Consider the following 21796-nt stretch of genomic DNA (forward strand, 5'->3'; position numbering starts at 1 on the left):
GTTCGTTTTTCCCCCGGAACAGATGAACGTACATATGGTACGTTTTGTGTGGCGTTGGTTTTGTACGTGTCACCTAAGTTCTGTCTTGAAATGTTTGTTGAGTGGCGCTATAACTCTTATGCTCCGTGACGTTTTAAAATAACATAGCATCTGCACTACACCTAAACCTACCCGATAGTATGAACAAAAGCGAATGTGACGTAAAAACGCAATCGCAAGCATGTCGTTTTAGCTTGTTTTTTGATCTCTCATCTTTCAGCTCTTTTATCATGAGTCATGTTTTTCACAGGATTCGTACCCAAGGATTCCACATCCTAAGTCCAGTTCTGTGCCAGCTGAGCAAGCTTGTTCATCCGAAAAGCAAAACATATGGAGCTGTAATCATAACTTTGTGCGATAAAACAGCATAAAAGTGCACGCTGTTTTACTACCTGTAGTGTTCATTCCTGTTGGAAATTGCAGTGATATGTACTTATTGGTACATTTCATGTCTTGCGAAAAAGTTCCCACAGGTACGTTTTTATCATGGGATCAGGTAGATTTTGGAAGGTGACTAAGACTTTACATAAAAAAACGACAATAAAATAAAGTGAATTTAAAACAACTAATGGGTGATGTTAGACATAATGTGGAGCAGAGTAAATTCACTGTAAATCACAGCTATTATAAAGCAGTTAGCATGCACTTCGAGCACCTACTAAGTCAAAATTCACTTAATTCATTTTTTTAAAAATTCTTTAGCGTCATACTGTAAAAAAGTCTTTGTTTTCACAATATATTACTGTATTCTCAACAGTTCGTGAAAGTGAAAAAGTGAAAGTCGTGACATTTGCCAAGTATGTTAACCCATACTTGGAATTGGTGCTTTGCATTTAACCCATCCAAGTGCACACATACAGCACACACACACACCATGAACACAATCCCAAAGCAGTGGGCAGCCATTTGCTCCAGCAGTTGGGGGTTCAGTGCCTTGCTCAAGGGCACTTCAGCCATGGGTACTGAGGGTGGAAGACAGCGCTGTTCATTTACTCCCCCCACCTACAACTCCTGCCGGCACTGAGATTTGTAACCTGTGACCTTCAGGTTACAAATCCGACTCTCTAACCATTAGGCCACAGCTGCCCCAATTAGTGTAGGTCACACAGTTTCAAGTGACCCAGATGGGACTCGAACACACAGCTGCGAAGGCTGATGCCTTATTCATTAGGCCACTGGGCCTGCGTCCCCTACTATGTACAGTATTTTACTGTTGATATTCAGTGCATTCTGGGAAAACACTAGCCTACTGTAAATCTTAATACAGTAGTACTAAAACAACCAAACACCTCCACATGCAATGGCTCTGTGACAGATTCATATGATAGGTTAATTTTATCACTTAAGTATTTAAAGTTTTAATCATAATATTCTGAAGCTGTTTGCAAGATATAAAGCTGTGTTACTTTCCTTAACAATGTTTGCGCTCAATTTCTGAGTCAAGCTATCCTAACTAGACCTTCCTCCTGCAGCGTTGCTAACAAACCGGAGGGGAGACTTGTTGTGAAGATGAAAGTCCTAAGAATATGTAAAATGGTAGGTATACAGTATGTTAAAGGTGACATATCATGAAAATCGCTGCCACTGTGATGTAGGTAGGGAAACTTCTTATACTATTACCGCCCCTTAATCTGGATGTTTTCACCCTTGGTGCCTCCATTTAGTTTTTGCAAGTGACAAAGATGTACCAGTTCTAACACTATGGCCGAAGTCTGAGCAAAGCATGCTAACTCTTCTGTTTGTGGCTGCACAGATGAGTACAGAACACTATTTAGCATCCTAGCCTCAGAGGAGACAAGAGAGCAGTGGATTTATTAATTTATTTACTGTATATTACAGTCGTGGCCAAAAGTTTTGAGAATTACATAAATATTGGAAATTGGAAAAGTTGCTGCTGAAGTTTTTATAATAGCAATTTGCATATACTCCAGAATGTTATGAAGAGTGATCAGATGAATTGCATAGTCCTTCTTTGCCATGAAAATTAACTTAATCCCAAAAAAAAAAACTTTCCACTGCATTGTTAAGAAGGCTTCGGGGGCGTCCAAGAAAGTCCAGCAAGCGCCAGGATCGTCTCCTAAAGAGGATTCAGCTGCGGGATCGGAGTGCCACCAGTGCAGAGCTTGCTCATGAATGGCAGCAGGCAGGTGTGAGCGCATCTGAACGCACAGTGAGGACAAGACTTTTGGAAGATGGCCTGGTGTCAAGAAGGGCGGCAAAGAAGCCACTTCTCTCCAAAAAAAAACATCAGGGACAGATTGATCTTCTGCAAAAAGTATAGCGAATGAACTGTTGAGGACTGGGGTAAAGTCATATTCTCCGATGAAGCCTCTTTCCGATTGTTTGGGGCATCTGGAACAAGGCTTGTCCGGAGAAGAAAAGGTGAGCGCTACCATCAGTCCTGTGTCATGCCAACAGTAAAGCATCCTGAGACCATTCATGTGTGGGGTTGCTTCTCATCCAAGGGAGTGGGCTCACTCACAATTTTGCCCAAAAACACAGCCATGAATAAAGAATGGTACCAAAACACCCTCCAACAGCAACTTCTTCCAACAATCCAACAACAGTTTGGTGAAGAACAATGCATTTTCCAGCATGATGAGCACCGTGCCATAAGGCAAAAGTGATAAGTGGCTCGGGGACCAAAGCGTTGACATTTTGGGTCCATGGCCTGGAAACTCCCCAGATTTGTGATCAATCTTTAAGAGGCGGGTGGACAAACAAAAACCCACTAATTCAACATGACAAACTCCAAGAAGTGATTATGAAAGAATGGGTTGCTATCAGTCAGGATTTGGCCCAGAAGTTGATTGAGAGCATGCCCAGTCGAATTGCAGAGGTCCTGAAAAAGAAGGGCCAACACTGCAAATACTGACTCTTTGCATAAATGTCATGTAATTGTCGATAAAAGCCTTTGAAACATATGAAGTGCTTGTAATTATATTTCAGTACATCACAGAAACAACTGAAACAAAGATCTAAAAGCAGTTCAGCAGCAAACTTTGTGAAAACTAATATTTGTGTCATTCTCAAAACTTTTGGCCACGACTGTACACTGCTGCCGCACAGATCTAATTTAAACATGCAATTTCTTTCCCAGCTGTTTACCTTCACAGACATAACCGACTGTTTTTGTAACTCATGTGCGTTTTTAACATACACTTGTGTGTATTTGACAGTTTAAGCGCAATAAGACATGAAAGAGAAGTTCATTTAGTACTCATGCAACTCATACATGCCGTGTGACAGCCACTTTCTGTGCGTTTGCTTCGTATGTGTGTGTTCCGGAAACCCTATATCGGAAGTTTAAACTAATATGATTTAAAACGCATGATTTCAGCGTTACAGACATGATAATCACAACCAAACAGATGTTTTTTGGCAGAGTATCTGAGGTATGAGCTGTAAAGGCATAGCTCTATTCTAGAAAAGGGGCGGGATCTGAGGTATGAGCTGTAAAGGCATAGCTCTATTCTAGAAAAGGGGCAGGGAGCAGAAGCTCATTTGCATTTAAAGAGAAATGCATAAAAACAGCGTGTTTCTGCATCCACTCAAAATGAGCATTTTCAAAATGATTTAATAAATTATCTGTGGGGTATTTTGAGCTAAACTTTTCAGACACATTCTGGGGACATCTAAATAATAATAATAATAAAAATTAAAACTACTGTAGTGGTACGAAATATAGCAACTATTGGAAAAAATTTTCCAGTAAGTTGCTGTTAATTTGACAAGAAACATTTTACAGTGTACTAACAGCAGAATGGTTGCCAAGCAACACACAGGCGCAGTAATACCAAAGTCCTTTTAAGACAAGTCATGTCACTCGGCGGCCATCTTTGAAACGCCTCTCGGGCATCCAAGTGCAGCTCCTATCTCTTTGAATGGGGAAAAACATCAAATTCTCCAAAACTGTTCGCCAAACTTACGATTAAATTTCATATTTGAAATCTCCAAAGAAATCCAACAAGAACTGCCTGATAAATATAGTTCCTTGTGCTTTAATAGCGTTAAAAAACGCTTATTTTTCCGGCTAGATAAGCTAGTGCGCATGCGCAGTTCTGAACGCACGTCTTAGAGCGCCGACTGTTTCTATAGCAACCGGGACTTCTAACTGCAGCTGCAGTGACGCGCTGACTTTACTCATCAACGATTGGCTCTTTCACTAAGAAGGTGGGGCTTCGCGGCCATGATGACCGTTGCATTTTTCCCCATTCAAAACTACACGAGTGACATGTCTTTGGTATTCTATAGTCTTTGGTAATACTGATGTAAGGAGATCACAGATGTATGTTTACAGAGTAATTTACAATGCCTAAGAGCACAGCTTAACTAATCATAATCTACTTTAATCTAAAATATCAATTTTATAAATTAAATTTTAAAAATATTGGGAATAACACATACTGACAAACTTTGCACAGTACATTTTAATTTCCTGATGACTTTAACCGATATTGTGACTGAGTGTCAAAAGTGAGCTGATTTTAATACAAATTTAGTTTTGTTGTTGTTTGAAAACTCACTCATAAAGCACATCTGAAAGCCCATTTCCCATTCAGAGAAAAAAAAAAGAATAAATGTAGTCAAACTGTAAGATAAAGCTGGAATTATGAAATATATAGTCACAATTACACTACCATTCAGCAAGGATGCATTAAAGTGATCAAAAGTGAGTAAACCTTTTACATTATTGCTATTTACATTATTTACATTTAAAATGAATGATGTTCTTTTGGACTCTTTTGAAAAAATTATCATGGATTCCACAAAAACATTGCTTTTTTTAACATGGGTAAAAATAATGTTTCTTGAGCAAATCAGCACATTAGAATGAGTTCTAAAGGATCATGTGACACTGAAGACTAGAGTAATGATGCTGAAAATTCAGCTTTGCCAACACAGTAATAAATTACATATTAAAATATATTAAAATAAAAGACAGTTATTTTAAATTGCAATAATATTTCACCATATTATGGTTTAAATGTTTAAATATTTTTTTTTAAATATCTTGTCAATCCATAACTTTTTTTTTCTAACTTTGGCTTCCATACATCTCAGCTTTCAGGTACAATAAGTCAGTTCTGGAATACAGTAAATCTTAATATATGCAGCTCATAATGATACTAAAAGAATGTTCTAGTCTGAATACGGCAACATTTGTGTGTCATTTATTTACGCTCTGCTCACTTATAAGACTGCCTGTCATTGTTAGAGCATCCTTTGACTTTATGATGGAATGTGTCTATTTGTGTGTATGTTGCGTTCCCTAGGTGCCCACTGGGCTCATGTAGATTGCGTGGAAATGGCGGGCTGGGGTTTCTCTCTGAGAACAGATTCCCATTAGTGATCAGCGAGCCTGGGGTAGAGAGACATGCTGCTTTCATGTCCCTTGAGTCTCTGCCTGTCTGTCTTTCTCTCTCTCTGTCTTTCTTTTCATGTCTTTTGGATGTTATGTTCAGTTTATGAGCAGTGCTGTCTGTGTTCTTGCATTGATGGCTGACAGAGAAGCAAGCGCTCCAGACTTCAAACTTTGAGTGTTCATTGAAAGGTAATTGTATAATATTGTGTCGTCACTGCATTCCCTACTTGCAAAGCAGACACTGAATTCTTTGTCATCTTGTTTCCGTGTTTATGACTTGACAGTTTTATATGGAAGTCTGTTTATGCTTTCAGAGCAAAAAATAAGGTAATTGCGACTTCATATTTCACATTTGCATCTTTATTTCTCATTATTGCAACTTTCTCACAATTGTGGCTTTATATCTTACAACTGCGACTTCATATTCACATTTGCATCTTTATTTCTCATAATAGCGACTTCGTATTTCACATTTGCATCTATTTCTCATAATTGCAACATTATATCAAGAAACAGTGACTTAATATCTTACAATTGCAACTTCATTTTTCACATTTGCATCTTTATGGCTCATAACTACAACTTCCACACAACTCTGCCTACATATCTACAACGGCGAATTCATATTTCACATTTGGATCTTTAGTTCTCATAATTGCAACTCTTTTTTTCACAACCTTGACATAATGTCTTACAATTACAACCTTATAATTCGTTTTAAATCTGTATCTCTCATAATTATAACTTTCTCACAACTATAACTAAACATCTTATTTCACATGGTCATCTATTTCTCTTAATTGCAACTGTAGCCTTATATCTTACAATTGCAACTTCATATTTTACATTTGCATCTTTTTTTCCTCATAATTGCAACTTTCTTACAACTCTGCCTAAATATCTACAACTGCAACTTTATATTTCACATTTGATCTTTATTTCTCTCACTTGCAACTCTATTTCTCATGACCGTGACGTAATGTATTACAATTATGACTTTATATTTCATATTTGCATCTTTATTTCTCATAATTGCAACTTTCTTAAAACTCTCACAACTGCCTATTGCAACTTCATATTTCACATTTGCATCTTTATTTCTCACAATTGCAACTCTATTTCTTAGGATCATGACGTAATGTTTTACAATTACGACTTCATAATTTACATTTATTTCTCACATCTGCAACTTTCTCACAACTATAACTAAATATCTTACAATTACAACTTAAAATTTCACATTTGCATCTTTATTTTTTTCGTAATTGCAACTTTATTGCATACAATTGTGATGTAATATCTTACATTTGCGACTTCATTTCTCGTAATTACAACCTTCTCACAACTATAACTAAATATCTTACAATTACGAATTCACATTTGCATCTATTTGTGATAACTGCAACTTTATATCACACATCTGTAACTTTATATTCACAATTGCAACTTGAAATTTCACATTTGCATCTTTATTTCTCATAATTGCAACTCTATTTCTTACGATTTTGATGTAATGTTTTACAATATATTTCATATTTGTGTCTTTAATTCTCATAACTGTACCTTTATAACAACTATAACTAAATATCTTACAATTGCGTCTTCAAATTTTACATTTGCATCTTTATTTCTCGTAATCGCAACTTTCTCACAACTATAACTGAATATCTTACAATTACGACTTCAAATTTCACATTTGCACCTTTATTTCTCGCAATTTCAACTCTATTTCTCACAATCATGTAATGTCTTACAATTACGACTTTATATTTCATATTTGTATCCTTATTTCTCATAATTGTAACTTCATATTTCACATTTGCATGTTTATTTATCATAATTACAACTCTTTTTCATACAATCGTGACATATTGTTTTGCAATTATGACTTTATATTTTAAATTTGCATTTTTATTTCTCATATATTTTTACATTTTTTGTAATTGCAACTTTCTTACAACTATAACTAAATATCTTACAATTCCGACTTTAGGTTTCACATTTGCCTCTTTATTTTTCCGCAATTCCAAGACTTTAGATTTCACATTTGCATCTTTATTTTTCGCAATTGCAACGTTATTTTTTCACTATTGTGATGTAATATTTTACAATTGTGACTTTATATTTCACATTTGCATCTTTATTTCTCACAATTTCAACTCTATTTCTCACAATTGTGACGTAATGTCTTACAATTATGACTATTTCATATTTGCATCTTTATTTCTCATAACTGTGACTTTTTCACAACTATAACTACATATTTTACAACTGTGACTTTAAATTTCACATTCTTTATTGCTCATAATTGCCACTTTTTATAATTATGGCTAAAAATGTATTTTTTTATATTTTTAGGTTAATAAAAAACTAAAACTTAAAAAAAGTGTATAAAAATGTTTATTGTTTGTTTATGTTAGTTAATACGTTAAAATTAACAAATTAAACCTTATTGTAAAGTGTCAACAAAATTTCTTTTGAGAAAAAATATTTTTTCTCATAATTGCTACTTTATTTCTCATAACTGTAACAACATTTTTACAATTACAACCGTTTCTTGTTACTGTCACTTTATGTCTCACTATGTGACTTAAATACTTTTAACAAAAATGTATTTTTCACTCAGGCTTCCACAGTTTCACAATCAACATAATGTTCTAAATATAAAAGTCCTACTTTTTTTAGACTCCCTTAACTTGAACCCATCTATTAAAGGTTGGCATGTTGTTCGAACATTAATGTGTGTTGGTAGTTTGTGTACACAACCACCCTACAATGATAAAAATCCAACCAGTGGTATTTTTTTAATCATTAAAAGTAATATCCCCTTTTAAAAATCAGGTCATTCTCAGCTTCTTGTCATTGTGATGAGACACAGTTGATTGACATGAGCACCTTACCTTAGACCTGCCCTCACCGAGTTGAAACAGTCCGAATACAATTGCCATTGTGTGACTCAGGTGCAGAGGAAGACTCTAATTGAGTGATTGAGGTGTTCTGCTGTTGGGTGTAATAATGAACAAAGCAGTAGTCATTTGCACATCTGTTACTTTCATTTTTAAAAGGAAACCGCCAATCCCGATCTACATATGCATCTATGTTCGTGTGAATCATCTGTGATGCAGCTTCACCCACAGCAGAAGTGAGTATAAGGGTTTTTTATGCATCTTTGCAAATGGCCTTTCTTAATAATATGCTTGTTGGCAAGTTTCGCAGATAAACGCTGCTAAATGCAGCTAAAGTAAACATTACAGCTCATAATCCCTCAGCAGAGAGGGGCGGGGCAAGCAGAGCTTATTTGCATTTAAAGGGCCCGTGCAATAAAATGAGACGATATTTTGCAGAGCTGATTTTGACAAGGTTAAAGGGTGTTTTTTCACACTACTATTGAGAATTTTTAACCAAAGTATATTGGAGACTTTTTATTGAGACCCTAAAGAATCATATGAACTTGTGGAAAATGGGCATCCGATGACCCCTTTAAGGATGTTGCCTAATGATTGAAATCTTGTTCACTATCGAATATTTTCTAAAAGATCTGAACACACACTGCTGTGCTGTCTACCACATATATGTGTAAATGTATCTTCAAACCTTCTTAATTCACCCTGAAACTCTTGTGCATATAGACTGTTATGTAACAGATCACAGAAGGCAAATGGATGTGTAATCCCAGATTACAAACAACCAACAAAGAGCACATGAAAGGGTCATCCTCCCACTGCCTTTACGCTGCTTTATTCAAGCACATGCTCACAAACACCCATTCGTACAAATAAACACACTCACCATGGATACACAGACATCCGTGTGTGGTTTGCTCATTAGTACTGTAAGAGTTGCAAAATTCACACAGGCAAGTGTGCATAAATGTTTCTGTTTCCAGTTTGTTTCAAAATTAAAAGAAACATAAAAAAGCAAATGCAATGAATATACAATGTGATGCGATGCTCATGTGAAAGACACAGATTTGTTATATGCATTAAAAATAATAAAAAATATACAAATGATAATTTGCAAGATAACGCCACAGAGGATCCTTTGCACACAATAACAAGAGTATAGATGGCGTTTATCTTTTACATCAAGAACACACATACTTAAAACATCTGTTCATATTTGAAGAGTTTCAAGAATACCTTTTCTTCTGCTAGGATTTTCAATAACAACCAAGTTAATGTGGCTCTCTTCCTCGCAGCTGACCCAAGATCAGCCAGCGCTTGATTGTGAATCCATCACGGCTATCACAATAGCAATCTTCCCCCTTGCCTGCACGTCAAGATCTCCAGCCCACAATGAAAGCCTGCTGACCTCAGATCAGGCCTATTCAGCTAGTAGGGCTCTTAAGGCCATTTTGGTGCATCCGTCTACACTACACATTAGCTGTGAGAGGCACCTCAGCAGCCCGTTCACAGACAGAGAGCTCTTATCTGGGTTATGGTTTGTCTCTAACACAATGGCCTTTCAGATTCTTGCCCTCCCCAGCACAAGACGGGCGTTGAGCATCGCCTCTTTGCTCAGCTCAGAAAATGGATTTGTGCAGAGATATATCAATACACTCGCTCGAATTAACTCTTTTCTCTCTGGCTGAAAAACTGAGAAATAACTAAATCCTGTAAAGTAGGTATTTGTTATAACAATGCCAGACTTAAAAAGTGGAAACGATACTGTCATTTTTTTTAAAACGAGGGCTGTAATTAACTCCACATCTACTGCATCTCAAGAATAGGCCCTGTAATTTAAATTCAGCAAATAATTGTATCTGAACATCTTGACAAGACAGGCACAGCAGATTGGAAGAGTTTCAGCACATCACCTCTGGAAATGCTGCTGTGTGGTATCACGGTGCTATTATTCTCTCTGTAAAGTAGATTGTGGTAAATGATGTCATACAATAACTCAATCAACACACTTGTAAAGGCATCAGATTACACAGCTAGCAGCTTTCGTCTCGAAGGATCGTCTGAGGACACGTCGCATCTTGAAAGCTTACGATTTAGATTATTCTCATTTCTTGTTCAATGCTGCAATATTCTTCTATGAAGAATGATCAGATCATGCTGCATTATACAATAATACAGTTAAATCCCTTTAAGGCAATTCATGTGACTTGGCAGGCATCTTGGTAACGCCCTAGTCCTGAATGAGGTTAGGCTAAAATCTTAAAGGAATAGTTCATCCAAAAATGAAAATCACCCTATGCTTTACTCACCCTCAAGCTACCCTAGGTGTTTATGACTTTCTTCTTTCAGACAAATACAATCAGAGTTATATTAAAAAATGTCCTGGCTCTTTCAAACTTTATAATGGCAGTGGGTAGTGGTTGAGATTTTAAACTAACTTTTACATGTTGTTTAAACTTTAATGTATGTTGGCAGTTTGTGTACACAACCACCCTACAATGATAAAAATCCACTCAGTGTTTTTTTAATCTTTCTTTTAATCTTTAAAAGTAATATCCCCTTTTTAAAATCAGGTCATTCTCAGCTGCTTGTCATTGTGACGGCACACCACCAGAGGCCGCTCCCACGATAGTTAATTGACGTGAGCGCCTACCTTAGACCCGCCCTCAGCGAGCTGAAACAGTCCGACTCTGATCGCCATTGTGTCGACTCAGGTGCAGAGGAAGACAAGAATGTCTCCGATTGAGCGACTGAGGTGTTCGGTTGTTGGATGCAATAATGAACATAGCCGTTGACATTTACTCCCGACATCTGAGCCGCCGAAGACGCAGAGGATAACGTTATTTTCGTTTTTAAAAGGAAAGCGACAATCCCAATCTACATAGGCGTCTATGTCCGTGCAAATCATTCCTGATGCAGCTTCACCCACAGCAGAAGTAAGTACAAGGTTTTTTTATGCATCTTTGCAAATGGCCTTTCTTGCCACTAAACGTGACAAAATGCGGCTAAAGTAAACATTACATCTCATCATCTCACGGCAGAGAGGGGCGGGGCAAGCAGAGCTCATTTGCATTTAAAGGAACCGTGCAATAAAATGAGTTGATATTTTGCAGAGCTGATTTTGATAAAAGGGTGTTTTTTACACTACTATTGAGAATTTTTAACCTAAGTATATTATAGACTTTTCATTAAGACCCTAAAGAATCGTATGAACTTGTGGAAAATGTGCATCCGATGACCCCTTTAAGGCATGTAATCAACATAGCGAAGCGATTCATTTGTGTAAGAAAAATATTCATATTTACAACTTTATAAATCTAGCTATCACCGTAATCTCTAGTTCTCAACTCTGGCCCTCGAGGTCCACATTCCTGCAGAGTTTACCTCCTACTTTGATCAAACTCACCTGCCTGTAACTTTCTAGTAATGATGAAGAGCTTGATTAGCTTGTTCAGGTGTGTTTGATTAGGGTTGGAGCTAAAAATTCCTAAAACCTCGTCCGACTGAAACCGGTCTTTTTTCTCTTTCTCTTCCCCATTACACAGCTGCTGTTTTTAATAGCAAAGTGATTACATTTCTTTTCGTTTATTTAGGTTATAAAGTTAATTTAGAAATATATTTGGAACACTTTTTATTTGTTAAATTTAAGTTTTTTAAAGTAACGACCAAGTCATCACGATTTCAGTTAAAATCCATAGATACAAAAAACTTAAAGCATATCACAATATTAGTTGAATCGTTTAACCTAGATAAATGTGTGCTATTAGGTGCATATCCGATCATTTGTGCGGAGAGTAAAGCTGAAGCACGCTTTGCAGAACATGGAAGCGCCAGCGCTATGTGAAACTTCATTTTTGCTCATAAAGGTAAGACTAATATATCATCCGAAACTGTAAAAAAATAATTTAAATAATTCAAATCGAAAACAGAACTCTTTCATTTGCTATAGGCCTAATCCATAAATATTAGGGATGCACGATATGTATCGGTCGATAACTTGCGCGTTTTGTCAGTAAAGCCGGTTCTGTAATCAGCGGTAAATGCCATCAGGTGCGTGATTTCACGTTGAGCCGTATATACTACACACAGCCGTTGTTTACAGACAAGCTGCGCACATTCACACTGATAATGAACATTGCTATGCGCAGCTCGTCGGTAAACAACGGCTGTGTGTAGTATATACGGCTCAACGTGAAATCACGCACCTGATGGCATTTACCGCTGATTACAGAACCGGCTTTACTGACAAAACGCGCAAGCTTTATCGACCGATTGGTATCGGTGCATCCCTAATAAATATGCATTTAGGTATTAAAGGCGCGTCCAATGAGCAAATGGCGAACGAGTCAGGATCGTCAACTTCCTCTTTGTGTCAAATACTAGTTTATTAATAAATAATTCAAATATTTCCTTTCTTTTTCCCCCGACACATTCATGGTAATTATTTTTGCTGGGGCTTTGCGGTCAGCTTTAGCCTACTGCATGCATTTAAACGCGGAGGCGCGGTTGTCATTGCGACAGTCACAGCCCTAGTTATGCTTCCACCATTCAAGTGGGCCCGACTGTACTTTATAGTGTCTCTCAAATGTTACTCAATTTCTCTTTCTCTTTTTTTTTTCCTGTCTCTGTGTTAGTGGTGCAGCAGTCTGATCTTCTTCATTCATATTTAAGCGCGAATGAGAACCGTTTTGCGGGGATGCAAGGTGTATAAAAAAAACGAATATTCGAATCTCAAAATTTAAAATAGAATGCCAACCCACCGAACGAATATTCGAATAATCGAATATTCTGGTCCAGCCCTATGCCATAGAAGAACATTTTTTGTCTAAATGATTCCATAAAGAACCTTTAACATCTGAACAACCTTTCTGTTTCACAAAAGGTTCTTTGTGGCAAAATAATTATAAAAAGTTAAGAAAGAGATGGTTCTTTAAATAATCTTTGACTCGCTGTGAAGAACCTTTTAAAGTATCTTTTTTTACCAGTGTACTGTGAGTGACAAGGTTGTTAATAAATGGTATATACTTTTGTTTAAGCTATTAAATCATGTTATCTAAAGTTGACATTGGCTGAAATGTTCACTTTTTTAGCTTTTTTGCATTTAGTTAGGTTTCTGGCATGTCTGCCAGCTCAGAAAATCTGAAAAGAAAACCTACAGCCAGTTTGATATGGGCTGTCTGAGTCATCCAGAAAGTGGTTTCCATTTGCAGTCGGTTTCTACGTAGATAGCCAGCTATTTAAAAAAGACCATCTCCATCAGGGTTGCCAGGTTTTCACAACAAAACCCAACCAATAGCTATTCAAAACTAGCCCACGGACATGAAAAACAACCTGTGGCAACAGTATGAAAGTAGCCCAATTCCACAGGAAAACCGCAGACTTGGCAACACTCTTACACCCCACTGAAATAAGGGGTGGGGTGAGCAGTAGCTCATTATCATTTAAAGACACAAGCACCCGAAATGGGCTACTGTGAACAGAGCTGTTTTTTACAAGGTAAAAAAAGAGTGTTTTATGTAACCGTTGAGGAATTTTAACTAAAGTATGTTGCAGACATTTAATGAAGACCCTAAAGAATCATACCAACTTGTGGAAAATGGGCATCTGATGTCCTTTTTAAACATAGTTTTAAAATAATTGTTTAACAGCAGAATTCCTAGTGAAAACTACATTACCCATAATTGTACAAAAAAAAAATTTCGACCAAACAAAGAATCATGCCAAGCATATTGCGCCAGGAGATCTTAAAGTGACCACCCACTCTAGACACATATCTATCAATCTATCCATACATCTTTAAATTAGTAGTTTTATATTAGTTAGTAGTTATATATAAGCATAACATCAGCTTTGGTTGTGAAATGCTATTGGCTCTTTTGTGTCTCGTGACTGATTGCTAAAGTTCGGGAGCATCTTTTAGAATGTGATATGTTCTTCGCATAAAGATATCGTCTGGCTTCAGAGGACATGGAATGCAATGCAACTTGTTTGTAATACTTTATAATGATTTTTATGGTCCGTTTTTGCAATAAACTTGTGACTTCACTTTTATTTGCCTGGTACATGTTTTCTATTGTTCAATAAGTGGGTAGGTTTAGGGTAGGGGTGGGATTAGGCGCTTCAAAATATCTCTGAAAGTATAAATGTATAGAAAATCATTCATATTTTTACAAATGCATGCTTACCATTAAATGTGATGCATAATAGCAACAACTAAAAGTAATGAAGTACCCTGAATGACCAAAAAAGTGACACTAAAGGGGTACCCTGTGCATTAAAAAGTGACGCCAAGGATCCTGACCAAGCGTCTATATGTGACGAGTTGAGAATAAGAATGTGTTATCAAATCAAAGTTCATAATAGTGTGATTCACCTTGTATTTAGTTGGTTTGGTTCATGGCTTGTAACACTTTAACACAGACTGATTGACTCTTTCAACTGTAAGGTGAAGTGGTCTCTAGTAATGCTAAGGTAATCTACTACAGCTAAACAGAAACCACCATAGATGTTGTTGGTCATCATATACAGCACTGTGGCTAATAGAGTTCAAAACCTCTTCATATTGCATCAGCTCTTGTAGTTGCGCTCTGCCCTAATTAACATCTCTGTTTGTGGCTTTTTGTTGTTTTATTTTATGCAAAAGTCATTAGCGGCATAATTGACTGGGCTTTAGATGTGCATGTGTGCTCACTGTGTGCTACCTTCCCTGAACAGTCTTTCTGTTGTGCCTGCTTGTTTGTCTCTAAATGTGTATGTATTCGTGTTGGTCTGTCTGCTCGTGTGTGTGAGAGAGCAAGAACGAGAAAGAAAGGAAGAGAGAGAAGACATTGTAGGAGATATTGTTAATAGCCTTCTTAATTAGGCTCTCCGATCAGTGTGTGGGTGGGTGCGTGCCGGAGACAGCGAGCGGCAGCAGCGTAAGACATCTGACATGGTCCTACTGATCATTAAGTATGTGACAGCGAGCACCTTGTCATCATGACTAATAAACTGACTAAACTACCATTTCTGAAGCAGACAGCAACAAGCACCGTGAAGAGTTTCCATATTTAGTTGGCTGCATAAGCAAGCCCTGCGTTAATAAAAACAGCAGAGCTACTTATAATCTTAAGACGGGTGAATTAGCATGTCACTGCATCGTAATTAAAGCAAAGACAGGGGGGAGGGGAGGTAAACAAACACTAATGTTAATTTGATATTTCCACAGAACTTAATAACAACAACAACAACAACTATACACAGTATTATACAGCAAAAATTAGCAAATTAGTGGATTTATAAAACTTTGAAGACGTTAACTGCTAGTGAAAATATACTGAGGTATAGACAGCAACACAACTGACACGTCAAAAGTTTACACCCCCTTGATTCTTAATACTGTGTTGTTCTGTGAATGATCCACAGCTTCAGGTCCCACAAATTCTTTGGTTTTCCAGCATTTTTGTGAATTTTAACCCTTTCCAACAATGACTGTATGCTTTTGAGATCCATCTTTTCACAATGAGGACAACTGAGGGACTCTTACAGAAGGTTCAAACAATAACCGATGCTCCAGAAGGAACTATGATGCATTAAGAGCCCGAAAGAAAACTTTTGAACAGAATGGAGATGTGTACATTTTTCTTATTTTGCCTAAATATCATATTTTTTTCATTTAGTACTGCCTTTCAGAGGCTACAGAAGATACTTATTTGTTTTCCAGAAGACAAAATAAGTTAATTTTACCCTGAATTCAAAAAGTTTTCACCCCTGGCTCTTAAAGCATGTTTTTTTTTTCTCTCTCTCTCTCTCTCTCTCTGGAGCATCAGTGAGCATTTGAACCTTCTGTAATAGTTGCGTATGAGTCCCTCAGTTGTCCTAGTTGACAAGATGGATCTCAAAATCATAGAGTCATTGTTGGAAAGGGTTTAAATACCCAAAAATGCTGGAAAACCAAAGAATTTGTGGACTTTTGAATCACTAAACAAAAAAAAAAAAACAGTTGTGGATCATTCAGGAAACGACATAGTATTAAGAATCAAGGGGATGTAAACTTTTGAACAGGGTCATTTTTTATAAATTCAACTATTATGTTCTCTTGTGGACTATATGTAAACCTCTTTTATGTGAAATAACTTATTCAGGTCAGTACTAACTAAACAATAACATGCATTTTGTATGATCCCTCTTATTTTGGTCAAATAATTAGCATTTTCAGATTTTGAAAGGGGGGATGTAAACTTTTGACCTAAACTGTATCTTAATTTGTGTTCCGAAGACAAACAAATTTATATTTTTGGGTGAACTATCCCTTTAAAAACCTTATTTCTGAACTGCTGTGATGCTTACAACAACCAAAGTAACAGAACTATTACATACAAAAGTCATTTGCAAACCAAACAGCTTTTTTTGTTGTTGTTCAGTGCGGCAAGTTTGTCACCAATTTGAACCCGACACAAAATGTGAGTGCGGAAAACTTCCAATACTGAAAACTATGCTATTGAAATGACTGGATTTCACTAGTGAAAAATTATGAACAATGGTAAATATCAATATAAATGAAAAATATATATAGTTTCGCAGTCTGGCCATAGCAGATATCTAGCTGAAGATGTCTGACTAATGATTAGTGTAGCCTATTGTCTCTGTGCCCTGAGTTGTATTGAATTTCTATCTACTCTCGAAGGAAAACCATCACAACATGTATGACATGAATGACCAGTGCAGCTTTTATTGGGAAAACCAAATTTTGAGATGATTAATGAAATCCATTAATTCTGCCAATCACATTCTTCTCGGCAATGAATGGTTCTGCAGAACAATAACGATGAGGAGTATACAGCCTAACAAAAACTCAATTGTATATCTGAGAAAACCTGCTGGTTCCTGATGTTTTGTCTCACATGAGTCTTATCTGTGAGGACACAACAACGGCTGGAGAATAACTTCCCACAGAGACTCTTTTTATTGTCCCAAGGCACTGGCTCCGAAGACAATAGCAGCAAGCAAACAAGCCCCTGGGGACACAACCAAATAAAACAGACAGACTTGTTTTTGACCTCGGATTGTATGAAATGAAACTCACAGAGAGTCTTAAAACAAGGCGGAGCTGAAATTCAAACAAAACGTAATGCACTGGCTCTCAAATATCCACTTTACAATTATAAACTCTCCGAGCTGAAGCTACTATATATGATAAACGTTTTTGAATAAGGCACTCATGGATATGATGAACGCTTATAAATAATTCAAGATCCCGACATAAAAGACAACTTCATTCTGTCAGAGCTCTGCCTTTGATTCCAAGCCAGGAGAAAATGCCTCAAACACCAAGTCTCGATCTCTCAAACATTGTGCTAATGTGGCACGGCACCCGTTTTGTTAGTTTACGGGATTTAAGAGCTTTGGAGCTTTCAGAAACTTGGTTTTGATAAGCAAAATGTCTTAAATGAACTAATCTTAGACAAAAAGCATGTTTTGCATGCAACTCTACATTGCAATGGAGAGATAATGACGACTAGTAAAACAGATTGCATCATACCTGAAAAACAATCGAGTACTTTTTCTCATAGGATCTGAGAATGCCTAACGGTATTGCTATTTTCACACGGGACACATATACCCTTGTTGATGGAAACCTCTAGAAACAATGTTGCATCGAATAAATTGTGTTTTCTACTATCTTAAATGCTTTAATGAGGGTTTTATTTGTAAGATCTGTATACAGCCAACAGATCACTGACATGTTTGCAACTTGTCAGCACAATTGCCCTGAACTCCCCAAAAATGCGTTTTTGCATCTTTATGATATACTTAGAAAGCAAAACCCAAAACAAGCAAATAACATACAGGATTAATCTTGAATGTTATAGACGGTTTTCCTAAAGCACAATAGTAAACCTATGCATAGTAAGAGTATGCGTAAGTGTGAGACTCTCCCAGTAAAAGGTTATCTGAATCACTGAAGTGCTAACAAGAGATGCCCCGCTACTATTTCATTTAAATCGATTCCACCTCAAATACAACAAGTCTTCTTAAACACAAGATAATCTGTATTTTAAGCCTCCACTTTTCTGTTTAACATCCTGCAAACTCAGTCAACAGATGTTTGCTGAAGCAAAGATAGAAGAACAAGATACTGACTGGAAACGTCTGACAATGTACCATATTTTCGAAAAGGTGTCAACAGTGAAAATACGGCAGGGTTACTTGTTTCTCTGAGAAACTTTCAGAGCATTTTGTAAACATTTCGTTCAGGCGGTCTGCTTGATTTTACTCAGTGTTGAACATATACATTCATTATTATTTTAGTTCTGATATCATAGGCATGTGAGATGCTGTGGGGACTGGGGAGGTAGTGAATGCTCTCAATTTGTGCCTAGGTCAAAGACACTGTACTGTAAACAAAACTGTATATTATATAACACTGAAAGTACATCAAAAGATAGAACTTTCTACTGTCTTTGTCCTGTTATCTACCCTCATGTACCTTAGGATTGAATTTTTGGTGTTCTTCTTAAAGTACCAGAAAAGATGTGAGATACAGCTCTGAAATGAACAATTAAAGCATATTTTTGAGTTGTAACTCACTGGGAAATAGGAATAAATAAATTTCCTGATGCATTTATGTTGATTCAGTTTAGGGCTGAACCAGTCAGCTCTACTACACGCTACAGTTGTGATGAGTGCTGCTCACCAATTCTACATTTCAGCAGCAATCTGTTGCATGTGACTTTGCCCTCTTACCTTTTGCTGTCGTCTCGCCATGTCGGTCGGCTGCTTCGCATTAAACGGATAAGCAATACAGCGCATCACAAAGACGTAAAGCTGAAGCCTCTTCTTTCGCTCCTCTTCCTCCCTTTGCATCTTTTCCAAATCATCCTTCTCCTTCTCGATCGCCACTGAGGGGCTCGGGCTCGTTGGTCGGGCATTGGTGCTTCGGCTTGGCTGCAACCCACCAGAGCATTCGCTGGTCCGGCTTGGAGACACCCGAGGACCACCAGCCTTGGGCGCCGCCACCACTTTGCGCTCTTCTTCCACAACCTCATCCGCCTCCTCCTCGCTGGATGATGGGTCCAACATTTTTAATCTAAGTTCTCGCTTTTCTGAAATCAAAAGATTGCTGTCTTTTTTAGTAACAAAACATGTGCAACTCGCTTCAGAGGAGGAAAAAGTACGGAAGGAGCTTATTTTTCACAGCCTACAATGCAAACGCGACATCAAAAGTGTCACTTACCCTCAGCGCGAGTGAAAAAGCTGCTCCAACAGCCAGTAGTCTTCCACCGAATTAAATTGTTGCTGCTTACGTGTTTTCTTCGTTTAACTCTCCGTTTACCATAACGGTTTTATGGAAGACAACACGGGGAGGGTGGTAAAACAATTCGCGGCTGCTGTTTTTCTGGTTTCCTCCGGCAGTCTTTCAAATGTAGTACCGAATGGTACTGACAATACACTGACAATGAGAGCAGCACTCGCGGAGAGCTGACCGTGGTTCTGAACTGAAGCTGGAGGGGGAGGGGGTCATTGACGTGGTTTCCGCGACAGCCACTATCGCGCTTTCTCTCGCGAAGATATTCACCACGTTTAATCGACCGTTAACAACTACAGCAGTTCCTGAAAAATTAGACAGTCAATTTTGCATTTGTCATATTAGAGTATAGAACTTAAGGAATTCATCCACGACTTTCTTTTTACTGATTATACTAGCCTATGCTAATCCAGATGCGTTGTTGTCCGTTGTTATGGTTTTTTTTTTTTCATACTGGTTGTTAAATTATTCCGTATCTATCATTTTGCTCACCACAAAACCAGTCTTAAGAGTCATTTTTTTATTATTGAGATTTATAAATCATCTAAAAGCTGATGAATAGGCTTTCCATTGATGTATGGTCTGTTAGGATAAAACAATATTTGGACGAGATACAACTATTTAAGAATCTGGATTCAGAGGTTGCAAAACAATCAAAATATTTAGAAAATCGCCTTTAAAGTTGTCCACATGAAGTTCTTAGCAAAGCATATTACGAATCAAAAAGTTTTGATATATTTACGGTAGGAAATGTCCAAAATATCATGGAACAGGATCTTTACTTAATATCTAATGATTTTTGGCATAAAAGAAAAATCTATCATTTTGACCCAATACAATGTGTTTTTGGCTATTGCTAAATACCTGTGCTACTTATGACTGGTTTCTTGGTCCAGGGTCACATTTTAGGTTTTGGCAGACTCAATAATCCCACTTGCACTCTTTGAACCTGACCACTTGTCTATATGACATATATCTGGTATTTAGCCCAAGTGTTCAAATGGGTGCGAACTGCATTGGACATACTTTAAGTGTAAAAAATTTGTAAAGTTTCTAAAGAGCTTTGTTTACACATTTTGAACTTTCTTTAAAAAAAAATCATTCTAAAAAATGCTGAATTAAATAAAACCCAGTGCTAGGTGAAATATGGACAAACCCAGCAACTAGGTTGTTTTGACCCAGAAGCTGGGTAGTTTTATTTAACTCAGCTAGTGTTTAAAATTACTATATGCCTGTCTTAATATTAATCTAAAATAGGCTGTAAATTAAAAACCAGACACATAATTACTAGAGGCATCAGCAATAATCAAAAGGTGAACATTTATTAATATGCAATTTTAAAAAAAAGTTTATTATTTGTGACCCTGGACCACAAAACCAGTCATAAGGGTCGATTTTTTTTTTAAATTGAGATTTAAATTTGAAAGCTAAATAATAATAAGCTTTCCACTGATGTATGTTTGATTAGAATAGGACAAAATTTGGTTGAGATACAATTATTTGGAAATCGGGAATCTGAGGGTGTAAAATGAAGTTCTTAGCAATGCATATTACTAAATTTTGATATATATTTACGGTAGGAAATTTACAAAATATCTATCATTCTGACCCATATATTGTATTGTTGGCTATTTCTACAAATATACCTGTGCTGCTTAAGACTGGTTTTGTGGTCCAGGGTCACATATATTCCTCAACATCATGTGATTCTGGGGCATTTGAGTTTCTTAACATGAAGAATAGTATACACTTATCCTCCAGTGCTGCTCTGTGTGGTAAGATAGCATCGATTTAGTGGGCATTAAGGGCACTGGCTTTTATCTGACCTTGGTCAGTCATTTTCACTTACTTCCTGTTGCTTGCACGCACTCTCAAGTGGCCAAGACCGCAAGTGTTTGTATTGGGATAGGCCCATTAAATTAAAACTATACAGTCGTGGCCAAAAGTTGAGAATTACATAAATATTGGAAATTGGAAAAGCTGCTGCTTAAGTTTTTATAATAGCAATTAGCATATACTCCAGAATGTTATGAAGAGTGATCAGATGAATTGCATAGTCCTTCTTTGCCATGAAAATGAACTTAATCCCGAAAAAAAAAACTTTCCACTGCATTTCATTGCTGTCATTAAAGGACCTGCTGAGATCATTTCAGGAATCGTCTTGTTAACTCAAGGCTGGAGATCATTATGTCAGGCTAATTG

General features: G+C 37.0%; 1 protein-coding gene across 12 annotated transcripts in view; it reads right to left on the reverse strand.

The window, feature by feature from the left end:
* cadpsa (Ca2+-dependent activator protein for secretion a) overlaps window positions 1-19722 on the reverse strand; it is a 201292-nt gene extending 181570 nt beyond the window's left edge. For all 12 annotated transcript variants that reach the window (XM_073826232.1, XM_073826231.1, XM_073826234.1 and 9 more), the window contains exons 1-2: window positions 19523-19722; window positions 19033-19391 (exon numbers count right to left, since the gene is read on the reverse strand). In XM_073826232.1, coding sequence (XP_073682333.1) covers window positions 19033-19368 — 336 coding nt within the window. In that variant the 5' untranslated portion in view covers window positions 19369-19391; window positions 19523-19722. The remainder of the gene's footprint in view (window positions 1-19032; window positions 19392-19522) is intronic.
* Between the last annotated feature and the right edge of the window lie 2074 nt (window positions 19723-21796).

This window comes from Garra rufa, chromosome 20 (genome assembly GCF_049309525.1).
Source record: "Garra rufa chromosome 20, GarRuf1.0, whole genome shotgun sequence".
NCBI classification, from domain to species: domain Eukaryota; kingdom Metazoa; phylum Chordata; class Actinopteri; order Cypriniformes; family Cyprinidae; genus Garra; species Garra rufa.